The following is a 17141-nucleotide window of genomic DNA, read 5'->3' as shown; positions in this document are numbered from 1 at the left end:
ACTTACATTCCCACCAACAGTGTAGAAGAGTTCCCTTTCTCTACAATCTATTAAGCAGTTTTTGTTTGTAGACTTTTTGATGATGGCCATTCTGACTGGTGTGGGGTGATACCTTATTATAGTTTTGACTCACATTTTCTCTAATAATTAGGATGTTGAGCATCTTTTCATGTGTTTTTTGGCCATCTGTGTACCTTTTTTGGAGAAATGTCTGTGGGGATCTTCTGCCTGTTTTTGGATTGGGGTTTTTGGGTTTTTTGATATAAAGCTCCATGAGACATTTATATATTTTGGATATTAATCCCTTGTCCGTTGCTTCATTTGCAAAGATTTTTCCTATTTTGTAGGCCATCTTTTTGGTTTTTTTAATGGTTTCCTTTGCTGTTCAAAAGCTTTTAGGTTTAATTAGGTTCCATTGGTTTATTTTTGTTTTTGTCATTATTCTAGGAGGTGGATCAAACAAGATAATTGCTGCAGTTTATGTCCAAGATTGTTCTGCCTATGTTCTTCTCTAAGAGTTTTATAGTATCTGGCCTTATGTTAAGGTCTTTAATCCATTTTGAGTTCATTTTTTGTGTATGGTGTTAGAGAATGTTCCAATTTCATTCTTTTACATGTAGCTGTTCAATTTTCCCAGCACCACTTATTGAAGACTGTCTTTCCTCCACTTGTTATGTTCTTGCCTCCTTTGTCATAGACGAGTTGACCATAGGTGCTTGAATTTATTTCTGGGCTTTCTATCCCCTTCCACTGATCTGTATTTCTCTTTTTCTGCCAGTATCATACTGTTTTGATGACTGTAGCTTTGTAGTACAGTCTGAGGTCAGAAATCCTGATTCCTCCATTTCTGTTTTTCAATGTTGCTTTGGTTATTTTGGGTTTTTTGTGTTTCTATACAAATTTTAAAATATTTTGGCAATCGGAGTTCCCATCATGGCGCAGTGGTTAATGAATCCAACTAGGAACCATGAGGTTGCGGGTTCGAGCCCTGGCCTTGCTCAGTGGGTTAAGGATCCTGTGTTGCCATGAGCTGTGGTGTAGGTTGCAGATGCGGCTCGGATCCCGCGTTGCTATGGCTCTGGTGTAGGCTGGCAGCTACAGCTCCGATTAGACCCCTAGCCTGGGAACCTCCATGTGCTGCAGGAGCGGCCCAAGAAATGGCAAAAAAAAAAAGACCAAAAAAAAAAATTATTTTGACAATAAACTTTATTTATTACTTTATTTATTATTATTATTATTATTTTTTTTTTTTTTTTTGCTTTTTAGGGCCACACCCTAAAAAGGAGGCATATGAGCCTAGCTCTATGCAAGCCACAACGCCAGATCGAGCTCTCACCACCACAGCTCATGGCAATGCCAGATACTTAACCCACTGAGCGAGGCCAGGGATCACAACCACATGGTTACTAGTCGGATTTGTTTCCACTGAGCCACGACGGGAACGCCTATTTCGACAATGAACTTTAATATGTGTTTTCTAGGTTTGGAATTTTATGACAAGAAGCTCCCAGCCCTGGTAGTTTAAAAGCTTTTGTTACTTAGATTTTAAATTACTCTGTATTAAGTACTGATTGCTTCTTAGGTAATTCAGCATAGTTACATGTGAATCATCTGATTTAACTAAGAAATATATCTTATCCAGAACATCCCTTCCTGATCACAAAAATTTGTATTAATATTTCATTTTAAAACCTCCTTTGGTAATAGCCTAACTTATACTTTGGTTCATTAGTAATGCCAAACTTTTTAAAAGTAGAGCTCTTTGGTGGGACAGAAGCCAATCCACTAACTTTTAAAAATTTGTTATGCAGGATTAACTGAACCGTCCTTTGTGGCAAAACACGAAGATAGTTTGTTTAAGGATTTATTTCAAGACTACGAAAGATGGGTTCGTCCTGTGGAACACCTGAATGACAAAATAAAAATAAAATTTGGCCTTGCAATATCTCAATTAGTGGATGTGGTAGGTGTGCATATCATTACATATTCAACTTCCTGCAGATTTATGGAGAGCGTATTGTGAACCGGGCACTGTGTTAAGCCACAGAGATTACAAAGGTGAATGAACATGGTCCTTTTCCTCAAGGAACTCACCAGGGAAGAATAATTATTATACCACAGACAGAGGAATACAGTGTATTTATGTAATCTTGCATAGTTTGAAAACATTTTATCTCATTTGATAATTAAATCTATTTTTAAAAATTCAAATATACTAAATTTTATATGGAAGTTTTTCCTTAAATGTATTTAAAAATGTGGTCAAAAAGTCAAAAATTTTAAAGAAAGAAATCCAAGAATAGAGTTTGAGGTTTTTAGGACCAAAAAGGATCTGAACAGACCATTGCCTCAGTATCACACTTAAGACATTTCAGAGGTTTTTCCATGTGCTGTTCACCAGGGAATAAATTCCCTGATAACTCATTCTTATTGTCATGGATTCTTTCTATTTTAAACTAAAAGATCACACTGGTTTTTAAACTGGTTTCTTCCTATTCTGATCATGTCAATCAATAATTATTTCCCTGTTCCTAGATTAGTCAACAAGTATACATGTGTTTATGTGTGTGTGTATAAATAACATAGATATGCCTTTTTTAAAAAAAACTTTTTATTTTTTGCTTTTTTTAAGGGCCAGACCTGCGGCATATGGAAGTTCCCAGGCTAGGGGTCAAATCGGAGCTGCAGTTGCCAGCTTACCACAACCACGGAAATGCCAAATCTGAGCCACATCTGTGACCTACACCACAGCTCACAGCAACGCTGGATCTTTAATCCTTTGAGTGAGGCTAGAGATTGAACCTGAGTCCTTATGGTTCCTAGTTAGATTTATTTCCGCTGTGCCACAATGGGAACTCCTCTTTTTTAATTAAAAAAATTTTTAAAATATTTTTTTTAGCTTTTTAGGGCTGCACCTGTGGCATATGGAAGTTTGCAGGCTAGAGGCTGCATCAGAGCTACAGCTGCTGGCCTACACCACAGCCACAGCAACAGAGGATCTGAGCTGCCCCTGTGACCTACACCACAGCTCACAGCGACGCCGGATCCTTAACCCACTGAGTGAAGCCAAAGATTGAACCCGAGTCCTCATGGATACTTGTCAGGTTCCTTTCCACTGAGCCACAGTGGAAACTCCACCTTTATGATTAGAGAAGCAATGCATGATTTTTAGAGGGAGTTTGGAAAGATCAAAAAATACAAATAAGAAAATAAAAATTGTCTGTAATTCTGCCACTAAGAGAAGACTTGGTATTCTTTATTTGTTGTACAGTTTATTGTATTTCTTGCCAGTTTTTTCTTTGTGAGCATGTTACAAAATTGGAATATTATTTTGATTACTATTTTTCCCTGTTGTTACATGATAAACATTTTCTTATCACATAATCTTCAAATGTAATATTTAATGGCTATATGAGATTTATAATTCATGTAAACATTCTCCTATTATTGGCAGAAGCTCGTTCCCAGTTTTTTTCTGTTATAAATGAGAAGGATGAATAGATTTGTATATAAATGTCTGAATTTTTCCTTTCCTTAAGAAAGAAAGTGTATCAAGGAAATACATTTTTTTTTTTTTGGCTTCCCCTGTAGCATATGGAAGTTCTCAGCTTGAACCCACACCACAACAGTGACAATACCAGATCCTTAACCAGTAGGCCACCAGGGAGCTCCAGAAGTTCTACATTTTTGAAGTCTGTTGAGTGATATATGTTACCTAATTGCTTCCGGAAAGGTCAGTGAATCTGGACTCTGCTGATCCTTTGCTAAACAATACAGGGAGATTTTAAGTAGAAGTAAAAGGGAAGTAGGAAGTAAATTAGGGCTTGCTCTCAACCTTTCTTGCTAGTTGAGGCTGTTGGCACATAAATGGAATAACATTAGAATGTTGGTGCTACTAAATCGTGATGTCACAGATATCGGGGAACTCAAATCTTGATTGAGATTATCAAAGAAGGCAGGGTAGACGAAATGGCACTTGAGCTGGCCTTGTGCTAAGTATAGGATTTGGCATGCAGAGAGAATGGAATTTTAATAACAAGAAACAATAAAATCATAGGTACCTGAGAATACTAAGCCTATTTGTTCGGCTGTTTAGATGGAAAGGTTAACGTTGGGAGCCCCACTCCATAGGAATGGTCTGACTGGGTGGTGGAGAAGTGAGGGGTGGTGTCTGCACTTTGCTCTTGCCATCGCTTTGCTCTTGCCATCGCTTCTGTTTGGAGAACTTCCTTTCTCGGCACAAGCCGTTTCTCCTCAGGCCAGATGCATTTGTCAGATTCTGAAATCCAAATTTCCTAAGCCAGTCTCTCCTGTGTTCCAACAGCCCTTTCCTTTGCACTTAAATATGTGCTCATTACACTGACTGGTACTCAGGTGCTGGCATCTGCGAACCAAGTGAGCTTCAGTCCTTGTGTCTGTTCCAGAGCCTAGCATGCTCTCTGGCACAAAGTAAATGCTGAATGAATGAGAGATCTGCTGGGTCACAGACAAGGTAAAGGCAGTACTTCAGCAAGATCAGTCAGGTAGTTAAACACGCGGCTTCGAAGAGTGAAAGGTTAGGTTAAAAGCTTGAGAGGCGAGTTAGAAGACCACGTATAAGAAAGAACAGGACCTGACCACTGAATATGGAGGGAGGCATCTCATTTTGAAGCCAGGTGGTTAGATGAGTACCCAGTTTGAAAGAGAAAATTGGTTATGGATGTAGGGCAGAGAAGATGAGGGGTTTGCTTTTGCTTTTTATATGCGGTCGTTGTGGTGCATTCAAAAGAAAAACATTCATGTTGCTGTACAGCAGAAATTGACAGAACATCGTAAATCAACTATAATGGAAAATTAAAAATGAAAGAAAGTGTTCACGAGGAAAGTCAAGACTGGCCTCAAGGTGAGAGATGAAGTTGAGGATGCTGGCCTGGGTGGTGGTTATGGAAAACTTTGAATCGATGAGTTTTTAAAGCAGGGATAACAGGAGCCTGATCCTTGAGGAACATTCTAGAAAATGGTAGAAGCAAGAGTGGTCACGTTTTCTGGCTCTTCTGTGAAGTCTCCTCAGATTCCTGTCTCATTTCCTATGTGTTCTCGCCCTCCCTGTAAAATCTATGTCAGGAGTTTGCGTCGTGGTGCAGCAGAAATGAATCCAACTGGGAACCGTGAGGTTGCAAGTTCGATCCCTGGCCTCACTCAATGGGTTAAGGATCTGGTGTTGCCATGAGCTGTGGTATAGGTACTAAGTATTGACAATATGTGTTCACATTTTTCTGGGGAAAGGGTCCGTAATTTTCCTTAGACGCTCAAATATGAACTACTGCCATATAGCATCATAGGTAATATGTTTACCCAAAGTTTTTTCAATTTTTAATGCCTCTGCTTAGAACTTTTGCGTATTCTAATACAGGGCTCAGCAGTTACTCTGGATGGTGTGTGATGGGGGTGGACAGTAGAGCTGGTGGAGGAGAGTTTAAATTTAGGAGTTTTGAGTTCTAGAATCGGTTCTACCACTGCCTGGTGGTGTGATTTTAAGCAAGTTGCTTCACTGGGCCAGTTTCCATATTTGCAAAATGAAGAGATTACAGTAGATAAAATCTCTAGGTCCTTTGCAGCTGTAGTGTTTTAATCAAGGCAGGTTGCTCATTGGAAAAGTCAGTGTTAGGGGCTGGCCCTGCTGTGTTTCTTAGGAACTGTTCTTTCCGTGCAGAGACCTAGCAGCTGCCTTTGTCTCTAGGGACGTACTTCCTCTTGGTCTCCTCCTTTCTCTTAGGTCATTTACCTCTTGTTAGGATGGAATAAGGAATGGGGACCCTCCAGTCACCTGCGCTATTTATACCTCACCCTCACTGCCCATCTGTAGGGATTTCCTTGTACTTCTATGGTATCTGTGCTCTGAGCATTGCATCCTACACAAGGTCTCTTTGTGGTTGATCCATCATCATGAGCTTTTACTGGTTCAGTTGGCTCCATGATACTTCAGCAAAATTTAACACAAGAGCCGTCACTTTAATTAGCCTCGAACATACAGTGAAGGACTGGCATAAGCAAAGATATGACAACAGGAAAGTGTAAGTGGCAAGTCCCAAGGACTGCTGGTTCTCTAGAAAAGTAGGACATAAAAGCTTTATGAATCTGCCACTCAAGCATCTGACCTCAACGTTTTTTTCCTAACATAGCAGCCCCATGGAAAGTTTCAAATTTGTGCCTCAGCAGAAGCAAACGACTGCAAGTTGTAGTCTCTCAAGAATCGTACAAACACTGTATCTCACTGATGATAAGATGCACATTTTCCCACATTTTGGCACTTTGGAAGTTAAGATGTGTCCTATAATTAATGACGGCTTACAATTCATTATCTGCCTTTTTCTTTCTTTCTTAGTGCTAAGAACAAAAAATAATTCTGTGCTTCTTGGATTGCAGTCAGGTTCGAGGAGATATACTAGTTGAGACTATTATTGTTAAATCTAAAAATGCCCCTGGTGGAGTTCTCATTGTAGCTCAGCAGGTTACAAACCTGACTAGTATCCTTGAGGATGGAGGTTCGATCCCTGGCCTCACTCAGTGGGTTAAGGATCCAGCATTGCTGTGAGCTGTGGTATAGGTCACAGATGCAGCTTGGATTCTGCATTGCTGTGGCTGTGGTGTAGGCCTGCAGCTGCAGGTCTGATTTGATCCCTATCCTGGGAACTTCCATATGCCATGGTGCGGCCTTAAAAAGCAAAAAACAAACAAACAAAAACAAAAACAAACAAAAACACCCCCAAAAGCCAGTGGTATACTTTAGGTCAGCTTATGTGAAATATAGAGTATGTTGGAAGGAACCATGTAAAACTAGGCTGGAAAAAAAGATCCAGCTTTTCCAGAGAACCAAATTGATGAACAGAATGTAGGTACTATATAGAGAAGAAAGTTCATATAAAAATGAGAAAATTCTTATTTTAAAAAATTATTGTTGGAGTTCCCATTGTGGCTCAGTGGTAACTAACCCGACTGGTATCCATAAGGATGTGGGTTTGATCCCTGGCCCTGCTCAGTGGGTTAAGGGTCTGGTGTTGCCATGAGCTGTGGTGTAGGTTGCAGACATGGCTCGGATTTGGCATTGCTGTTGCTGTGATGTGGGCTGGCAGCTACAGCTCTGATTTGACCCCTAGCCTGGGACTTCCATATGCCTTGGGTGCAGCCCTAAAAAAAAAAAAAAAAAGAAAAAGAAAGAAAAAGAATTGTTTCTGTAATCAAAATAATCAGCCTTATTTAAATTTTTATTTTCTAGGATGAGAAAAATCAGTTGATGACCACCAATGTCTGGTTGAAACAGGTATGTATTAAATTCAAAGAGTTGGCTGGTGCCACTGTCATTGTAGGGTCTGTGGCACAAAAAGGGATGTCTTTGGTCTTGATGGACTGGCAGGATGCAGAAAGATGAGGTAAATGGAGTTCTATTCATTCAGTTAATATTATTTGAGTACCTGCTCTATGCCAGGCACTATTCTGGGCACCTAGGAAACAGCAGTGAACAAAACAGACAAAAGCCTAGGCCCTCAAGGAACTTCATTCCAATGGGGGTAATAAATAGGAAGTTGTGCGGTACATTTCAAGTTGATAAGCTTGGAGAAGAATACATTAGGAAGGCAGATGGGGGTGTTGGGGACTCTGCTTTTAAATAGAATGGGTAGGGGAAGTGCTGCTAAGAAGGTACCATTTGAACAGAGACTTGAAGGAGGGGGAGAAGCAAGGCCTGTGAGCATCTGGGGATGGAGCTTGTTCCAGACAAGGGGACACAAACCTGCAAAGGCCCTGGGGCTGGAGGATGCCTGGTGTGTTCAAGGAGCAGCAAGGTGAGTGGGCCAGGGGTAGGGGTATAGGAGAGGAGGTCAGCGAAGCAACAGGAAGCAAATGGTGCTCCTAGCAGAGTTTATGAGCAAGTGGCTCAAGGGCATCTAGGACTTTTAACCCTGAGTGAGATGAGAGTGGGCAAGAATGTAATGATTTTCGTAGTCCCTTTGATATAAAGGGATTTTTTTTTTCTTTTTACTGTGCCATCATATGTTCCCCAGCTGCTGTTGAGTGCATCCCTCTGTTCTTTTTTTACCCGTTTTGGCTGCACCGGCAGCATATAGAACTTCCCAGGCCAGGGAATCTGGGCTGTAGCTGTGACCTAAACCACAGCGCGGCAGTGCCAGATCCTTAACCCAATGAGCAGGGCTGAGGATCGAACCCATGCCTCAGCAGTGACATAAGCTGCTACAGACAACGTTTCATCCTTAACCCACTGCACCACAGTGGGAACTTCTCTTTATTCTTTTTTTTTTTTTTTTTTTTTGTCTTTTTGTCTTTTCTAGGGCCTCACCTGAAGCTTATGGAGGTTCCCAGGCTAGGGGTCAAATTGGAGCTGTTGCTGCTGGTCTATGCTACAGCCAGAGCAATGCCAGATCCGAGCTGTGTCTGCGACCTACACCACGGCTCACAGCAACACCGGATCCTTAACCCACTGAGTGAGGCCAGAGATCAAACCCACAACCTCGTGGTTCCTAGTCGGATTCCTTTCTGCGATTCCTTTCTGCTGCACCTTTTCTTTATTATTCCTAATTTTTAATACCTCCTGCCAGTTTCCTAACCCCAAACTCCTGAAAGGCCTGTATGTTTTCCTTGGGGTGCAAATTTTTTTTTCCACTTTTTAGGGCTGCATCTGTGGCATATGAAAGTTCCCAGGCTAGGGACTGAATCAGAGCTATAGCTGCTGACCTATGCCACAGCTACAGCAACGCAAGATTCCCGACCCACAGGGAGCAAGGTGGCCAGGGATCGAACCCACATCCTCGTGGATACTAGTCGGGTTCGTTAATCACTGAGCCATGAAGGGAATTCCAGGGGTGCAAGTCTTAACTTGACATGATCACAGAATTGTTACCATGTGGGTGTTGGACAAAGTGTTTATGTGAAATGTGTAATAAATCCAGCTGCTTTTGTGTGGACCAGTCCAGCTAGTCAGTGACAAAAAGGCTAGAAAAGAAAAGGTTTCCCTTAAACCTGGGCCTTTGGTGTTCTTGGCTGCAGCTCCTGGGCATGGTTGGTTGGTGGGAAGGGGGTTGTTGAGCAGAGCCATGAACACCCAGCTCTGGTCCTCTACTGTGTCTCCTGAGAGCCATGGCTAGAGCCACTGCATGAGGGGACAGGGCTGTCCCCCAGTGCCTGTAAGAAGGACATGTAGGGGATTCCTCTCTATTGGGAGTGGAGGTGCTTTCATGTTGAAGATGTCTGTGTTTGGTAAAGAGAGTATCATTTTCATGGTTTTTGACTATTTTATTGAAATCAAATCCGGTTACTTTGTTTTAAAGGAATGGATAGATGTAAAATTAAAGTGGAACCCGGATGACTACGGTGGCATAAAAGTTATACGTGTCCCTTCAGACTCTCTCTGGACCCCAGACATCGTTTTGTTTGATAAGTAAGTTATAACCAAAATATCATTTCATGTTTTCATGAGAAAACAACTGTATTACTATTAGGCACTAGGAATTTTTTCTTCCTTTTGAAAATTGTTTAGCTATAAAATCGCATAACTTAATCTTAGGTCCTTTTGTTTCACGAACCTACAGGTTGGTTCTGTGGGTCCTCTCCCCTGCTTTGGCATATTGTTTTCTGATCATAAGCGTGCTCTTCAGTTTCAAAAATGTGTGAAACATTTAGGAAATCCAGCAAGGTGTAAGGAAGCTGAGAGGGGATATAATCAATCCTGTTATCCCATCGTGTAGAGGCAATTACTGTTATTAGTGAACTTACTCTGTGCCTGGCAATGTGCTCAGTGCCTTTCATGCTTTATTCATTCCGTTCTCACAATAACTTCATGGACTAGGTGTCATTACATCTATTTGATGGACGAAAAAACGGAGGTGGAGGGTGGTTATACGTCGTCCAAGACCTCACAGCTCACATGTGGTAGTGGTTGTGGGGAGAGCGGACAGGGTCACAGGGAGGCAGCCTGACATCCCCATTTAGCCACTTATGTTCTTATTCACATTTTTGGCTGACTGCCTTCCAGATTTTTTGGTTTTGTTTTTTAAACAGTGAAGGTCATGCTTCATGTTCATATGTTCATCCTTCTAATTTTGCTGAAATACTGTATTGTAATTTCCACAGTGAGGAATGCTGGAAGGTTCTGACTCTGTGCACATCCATTGTAATATGTAGCCTAATCACATTTTGTGTATAAAGTGAGATCATTTAGTTAGTTGTGAACTCATAGTTATGGGTATTCTACCCAAGTGTGTTTTGAGGATGGTTTTTCACGTAGGGTAAAGGCCACTTGTGGATATTAGTTTCATTTTTTTTTTTCAAGGACCACTCCAGGACAATTCCAGCAATTTGTCCTCATGCTAAAGCACTTGGTGTTATCTGCGTGAAGGCACTGGCATGGGGGAGAGAACAAATGCTAATCAAAAATGTCTTTAACTTTTCAAACCTTTACCTCCATGCTTCTCAACATGCCTTAAGGGTAGTAGGATGCAGCTCCCTGGAGCCTCATTTTACTCTGAGTCCTTGCAAAACAGTTTTTTTTTTTTTTTTTTTTTCTTTTTAGGGCCACACCCGCAGCATAGAGAGGTTCCCAGGCTAGGGGCTGAATCGGAGCTACAGCTGCCGGCCTACACCACAGCCACAGCAAAGCAGGATCCCCGACCCACTGAGCAAGGCCAGGGATCCAACGCGCATCCTCGTGGATGCTAGTTGGCTTCCTTTCCACTGTGTCATGAAGGGAACTCCCCAACACGTATATACTTAACATGGATATATTACAAAGGAGTATGCAAAATCGCATGAATTTTAAGATAAAGAGCAATATTTTGAAGATGTTCTTGGTGGTGGTGATGCTTCCTGCTGGACTTGTCTGGTGTGTGAATTCACTTGGTGGCAGAGCTGAGAGGGACGGCTGTTTTCCAGCGTCGCGCCTGGCTGGAGACTGTTGTTCTCTCCTTGTCAGGGCAGGAAGCATCCAGTACTTGGCGTGGATGGGGAGGAGCACTGTGGGCAGCCTAGGAATGTGGATTCAGGTTCTGACTCTGTGCACGTCCATTGTAATAAGTAGCCTAATCACATTCTATATAAAGTGAGATCATTTCAACCACTTGAATATCAGGATTCCGTCAGTTTAGCTCTGTCTGTCCCGGAGCTGGTGTGGAAAGAGGGGTTCCTTTTCAGCAGAGTAGATTTTTAAAGGCCATGACCTTAAACTAGAGTCCCATACTTGTAGCAGGTATACCTCAAGTATAATAATTTTGAAAGCATTTCGTGCGCCGGTATAAGCTTAGGCTTGTAAAATGCACGCCCAGGATGGTTAATCTCTACATTGTTACTATGTGCATGTGTATTTCAGTGCAGATGGACGTTTCGAAGGGGCCAGTACCAAAACCGTCGTCAGGTACGACGGCACTGTTACCTGGATGCCACCGGCAAACTACAAAAGTTCCTGCACCATCGATGTCACATTTTTCCCATTTGACCTCCAAAACTGTTCCATGAAATTCGGTTCTTGGACTTACGATGGATCCCAGGTTGATATCATTTTGGAAGACCAAGATGTGGACAAGAGAGATTTTTTCGATAACGGAGAATGGGAAATTGTGAGCGCGACGGGAAGCAAAGGAAACAGAACCGACAGCTGTTGCTGGTACCCTTACATCACTTACTCATTTGTCATTAAGCGCCTGCCCCTCTTTTACACCTTGTTCCTTATTATACCCTGTATTGGGCTCTCGTTTTTAACCGTACTTGTCTTCTATCTTCCTTCAAATGAAGGTGAAAAGATTTGTCTCTGCACTTCCGTACTTGTCTCTCTGACCGTCTTCCTCCTTGTAATTGAAGAGATCATACCCTCGTCTTCCAAAGTCATCCCGCTGATTGGAGAGTACCTGGTGTTTACCATGATCTTTGTGACACTGTCCATCATGGTCACTGTCTTTGCCATCAACATCCATCACCGTTCCTCTGCAACCCACAACGCCATGGCTCCATGGGTCCGCAAGATATTTCTTCACAAGCTTCCCAAGCTGCTTTGCATGCAGAGCCACGTAGACAGGTACTTCGGTCAGAAGGAGGAAACAGAGAGCAGCAGTGGACCGCGATCTTCTAGAGACACCCTGGAGGCGGCGCTTGATTCTATTCGCTATATCACGAGACACGTCATGAAGGAGAATGATGTCCGTGAGGTACCTGTCCGCGTGCGTGCGTGTGTGTGTGTGTGTGTGTTTACAAAGGCTGATCTCCTTCGAGGTTAGGCTGGGCGAACAGTGTGACCTTTACGGCTAAGCATAGACCGAGGGCCAGAAGTGTTGACACGCTGTCCTGTAAAAGATTGCTGCTAAAATGTGTTTCAGTTAAAACATGTGCAAAATGAGGCACGTACACAAATGTCACTCCTCCATTTTCCCCATCAGCATCCTTAAAAAACTGTGTTACGCTGAGGCATCATAATCCGGCCGTTCATTTCTTGGCTTTGACGTGATTCACCATTTTCAGTTTTTAAAAAACTACTTTAATTAATTAAAAAAAATTTTTTGGTCTTTTTAGGGCTGCACCCGCAGCATATGGAAGTTCCCAGGCTAGGGGGTCGAATTGGAACTGTAGCTGCCGGCCTACAGCAACACCAGATTCAAGCCGCATCTACGCTGGATCCTTAACCCACTGAGCGAGGCCAGGGATTGAACCTGCATCCTCATGGATACTAGTCAGATTTGTTTCTGCTGAGCCAGGACAAGAACTCCTAACTGTTTAAATTTTGTCTTCAGTAACTTTGTTTCAGAATTCTGTGATAATCTGCAGGCACAACTGCATTGTAATTTATCAAAAGTGATTTTATTTCTTAAAGAATGTAGGCATTATAAATATAGCCAAGGTCTTTTTCTAGGATAAATCTTTTTGCAGTTCACTTACAAGAGAATGGTAGTGAAATTAAAAGCAGTCAGGTATTCTCAGGTGTTACGTATTATACATCAGGGTGTACACGTGAAGCATAGTGTAGTACTTAATAATATGCTTAATTTGCTTAAAAACAAAAATTTGCTCAAAAATTTATTACAGAAAAATAACTCATTGGCTCCTTCTTTGTTTTATTGTTTTGCAAGAATCAAACAAGAATATATTTTATTCATGTGATCATATCGAACTGGAGTCCTTTCAAAACGTGTAATATTTCGGAGTTCCTTTGTGGCTCAGTGGGTTAAGGACCTGACATTGTCTCTGTGAGGATGCGGGTTCGATCCTTGGCCTCACTCAGCAGTGAAGGATCTGGCATTGCTGCGAGCTGTGGCATAGGTTGCAGGTGCAGCTCTAATTTGAACCCTAGCCTAGGAACTTCCATATGCCACAGGTGTGGCCATTAAAAAAATGTAATATTTCAATCTTATTACTATCTTTATTTGTCTTGTGTAACATTTTTAGAGCTATGATTGTAATACTATTTTCATAATTGAGTTTACTTTGAACAGTCTCATTAAAATTATGTGAATTCTTTCACAGATATGGAGAACAAACTAGTGGTTGCCAGTGGTGAAAGGGAAGAGGGAGAAAGATAGGGGTTAGGAGATTAAGAGGTACAAACTTCTATGTATAAAATGATAAATTATAAGGATATATTATACATGGAGTTCCTGTTGTGGCTCAGTGGTTAACGAATCCGACTAGGAACCATGAGGTTGCGGGTTCGATCCCTGGCCTTGCTCAGTGGGTTAAGGATCTGGTGTTGCTCTGAGTTGTGGTGTAGGTCGCAGACGCGGCTCGGATCCCATGTTGCTGTGGCTGTGGTGTAGGCTGGCAGCTACAGCTCTGATTCAGCCCCTAGCCTGGGAACCTCCATATGCTGCGGAAGAGGCCCAAGAAATGGCAAAAAAAAGAATATATTGTACAGCACAGGGAATATAGCCAACATTTTATAATAAATGGAGTATAATTTATAAAATTTTTGATTCACTATACTATACACTTGAAAGTAATATATTGTAAATCAAAAAATAATAAAATAGTACCTAGCATTAAAAATATATATGAATTCTAATCTCTAAAGCTTTTTTAAATGGAAAAATTTTTAGCAGGTATGGTAGGCAGATGGAATGAATCTGTAAAATAACAGCCCTCTCCGCCAAGGAATGTTTGACATATGTTTCTAATAAACTCTTTTAAAAAAATTATTGAGGAATAGTTGATTTACAATGTTATGTTAATTTTTGCTGTGTAGCAAAGTGATTCAGTTTATATATATATACACATATATCTACATATATGTATATATATACACACACACACATATATACACTTTTTCTAATAAATTTTTTGTTTTGCTTTTTAGGGCCACACCTGTGGCACATTGAAGTTCCCCAGCTAGGGTTCAAAGTGGAGCTGTAGCTGTGGTCTACACCACAGCCACAGCAATGCCAGATCCTTAACCCACTGAGGGATGCCAGGGACCCAACCTGTATCCTCATGGATGTTAGTAGGGTTCATTACCATTGAGCCACAATGGGAACTCCCTCTAATAAACTTTTAATCCTGTGGATTATCAAGTTCCTATTTGCTATAAATAGTTTATAAAGTGAGGCTACCAATGGAGTCTTGAAAAATATAGATATTAGGCAGATTGAAATAGAATTTAATGAATGTCTGCCAAGTGTTGGGCAAAATGGTCAGGGCTCTTTCCATGAATAAATGGGGCTTATTTTCAGGGGAAAAACTAAGCAGAGAAGTGGTAAGCTGTTAATCCATTAAATTCTACATATCCTGAAACATGGAGAACAGTTCCTATGGAAGACCCCACGCTTCAGAGCAGAAGCCTAGGGAAACCCCTTGTTAAGGACATGGCCTTATGGGAGGGAGCCTCTGGTGCTCAGGGCCTGGTCTTAGCCTGCACCTTGCCTTGAGGTCACTCAGACCTGCTGAGCCAGCTCCCTGCCTGGGCTGCAAAAACGGGGAGGGAATGCCTTACAGGCCAGCAGATCTGAACTCATGAGCTGAATCCAGGGGCCCTAGGAAACCCAAGACTAAATAATCAGGTGAGGTGAGGAAGATAAATATATCTATTTCAGCTGCTGAATATATATTATTTGGACTAGCTTTTGTCTTGAAATTAACCTCAGGCTGCATTATCTTTAAAAATTAAAATAAGTAAACACTACTAAGCCAGAATAAGAGAAATAATTGTATATAGTAAGAAAATTTAAAAAAATTTACTGTGAAATATTCGAGTACTATATTTTGATTAAAAAAAATCTATCAAGGGAGTTCCCACTGTGGCTCAGAGATAACAAACTCAACTAGTATCTGTGAGGACTTGTGTTCAATCCCTGGCCTTGGTCTCCGGGTTAAGGATCTGGTGTTGCCGTGAGCTGTGGTGTAGGTTGCAGACATGGGTCAGATTCTGTATTGCTGTGGCTGTGGTGTAGGCTGGCAGCTACAGCTCCGATTTGACCCCTAGCCTGGGAACTTCCATATGCTGCAGGTGCAGTCTTAAAAAAAAAAAAAAAAAAAAAAGACAAAAATGTATCAAAATGAGCCATTTGTATTATACTGCAAGTTAATTTGTAAATTAACTAGTTATGTCATGTCTTTTAATTATTTAATGTGTTTTTATTTTTTCTTTTGATACAGGTTGTTGAAGATTGGAAATTCATAGCCCAAGTTCTTGATCGGATGTTTCTGTGGACTTTCCTCCTGGTTTCAATTGTTGGATCTCTTGGGCTTTTTGTTCCTGTTATTTATAAATGGGCAAATATAGTAGTACCAATTCATATTGGAAATGCAAATAAGTGATACTTCCCAAAAAACAGTAGCAGGAATTTAGTTAAAAGGCACATATCTATTATGACCCTATAAAAATTCTGAAAATGCAAATTAGGTTTAAATCTGGTGCAAGCCCTAATAGATGACAGAGTTACCAACATTGCTTCATCTTAATAGATTGCCCATTAGAACACTTAGCTGCATGACTGAAGTATGATACTAACATTTGATTTTATAAAAATAGCAAAATGTTATCTAAACTGTACTAGTAAAAAATGTTTGTATCCTGGCAAATAATTCTACTTTGTAATCAACAGTGAAGTTCATCTTTTGACTGAGCTGGAAAATTCCGGTTGTATTTGAAGACTGATTCCAAAACTTTCTGCATTTGGTAAAGGTACACATTTAAAAATTCTCTTGCCCTGTGTTTATTGGGTAACAGCTAATATTTAGTATAATATTATACTGCTATATTAAATAGGCTGACTGCTTGGTATCATAATGACTGAATATGATATTTCTTTTCTATAACTAATATTTTTTAAAAATGAAAAATGGGGACTGCGAACTCCTTTAAGGCTTATTTTATTTTTTAGATGCTTAAACTGAACAATTATTGTATTAACTATTTTTACAGCTTACCTTCCATTGTGAAATCAACAACTCATGTGGACATGCAGTAACATATCATTAATTTCAATCCTCTTGTTCACATTTTCCACAATTACTAGAACCACCTTCTATATAAATTGTGGTAGCATTTTTTTATCCTTGATCTTAGAAGTATCTACTACAATTAAGTGAAACCCATTTTAACAATCTGTCTGTGGACACTACTAAATTATTCTGTGAAAAAGCCATCTTCCAAGATTCAAGATTGCATTCTAATTATGTATAATTAGGCACCTTGTTACATACCTATAATGTTTCAATTTTTTCTCTTTCAACAGTTACTGTACAAGAATCTTACGGCTGCAAGGGCCTTTAGACATAATGTAATCTTAGCCTATTACAGCTTACTTAGTACAGTGTCATGTATCACAGGTAGAGAAGATAAAATTTCATCTCTAAATGACTCTGACTCAACTATGACTGGGAAGAAAATACTGATAGAAATCTTGCATTTGATTTAGAACTCTGAGCTCTTGAGAGAACAAATGCCTTATTTATTCACAGCAAGTAACTGGTTTAAGTTCAAGTCAACACTCTTTGGAAGGCGTTAGGGGATCCTGTCTAATTTGCATTTTATTGTAGCTCCGTGTTTAATGCTGTTTGATGAGTGAGTCTCCTTGCTTGATGAGTTTAAATTGCCTGGTGGCTGTCATAGCATGTATACATCCCTGATGCCTCTTCTTAGATCTCCATTACTGTTACTTTAAAATTTTTGCATGTAA

General features: G+C 40.6%; 1 protein-coding gene across 1 annotated transcript in view; it reads left to right on the top strand.

Annotated features, from left to right (window-relative positions):
• Positions 1 to 17078, top strand: part of CHRNA5 (cholinergic receptor nicotinic alpha 5 subunit) — a 43012-nt gene extending 25934 nt beyond the window's left edge. Inside the window, exons 2-6 of the mRNA XM_021098834.1 lie at positions 1812 to 1963; positions 7256 to 7300; positions 9321 to 9430; positions 11354 to 12185; positions 15616 to 17078. Of these exons, the coding sequence (XP_020954493.1) occupies positions 1812 to 1963; positions 7256 to 7300; positions 9321 to 9430; positions 11354 to 12185; positions 15616 to 15777 (1301 nt within the window). The 3' untranslated portion in view covers positions 15778 to 17078. The remainder of the gene's footprint in view (positions 1 to 1811; positions 1964 to 7255; positions 7301 to 9320; positions 9431 to 11353; positions 12186 to 15615) is intronic.

The sequence above is a fragment of the Sus scrofa genome, chromosome 7 (genome assembly GCF_000003025.6).
Source record: "Sus scrofa isolate TJ Tabasco breed Duroc chromosome 7, Sscrofa11.1, whole genome shotgun sequence".
NCBI classification, from domain to species: Eukaryota; Metazoa; Chordata; class Mammalia; order Artiodactyla; family Suidae; genus Sus; species Sus scrofa.
The sequence above is the reverse complement of the archived record's forward strand: the minus strand, read 5'-3'. Positions and strand labels throughout refer to the sequence as shown.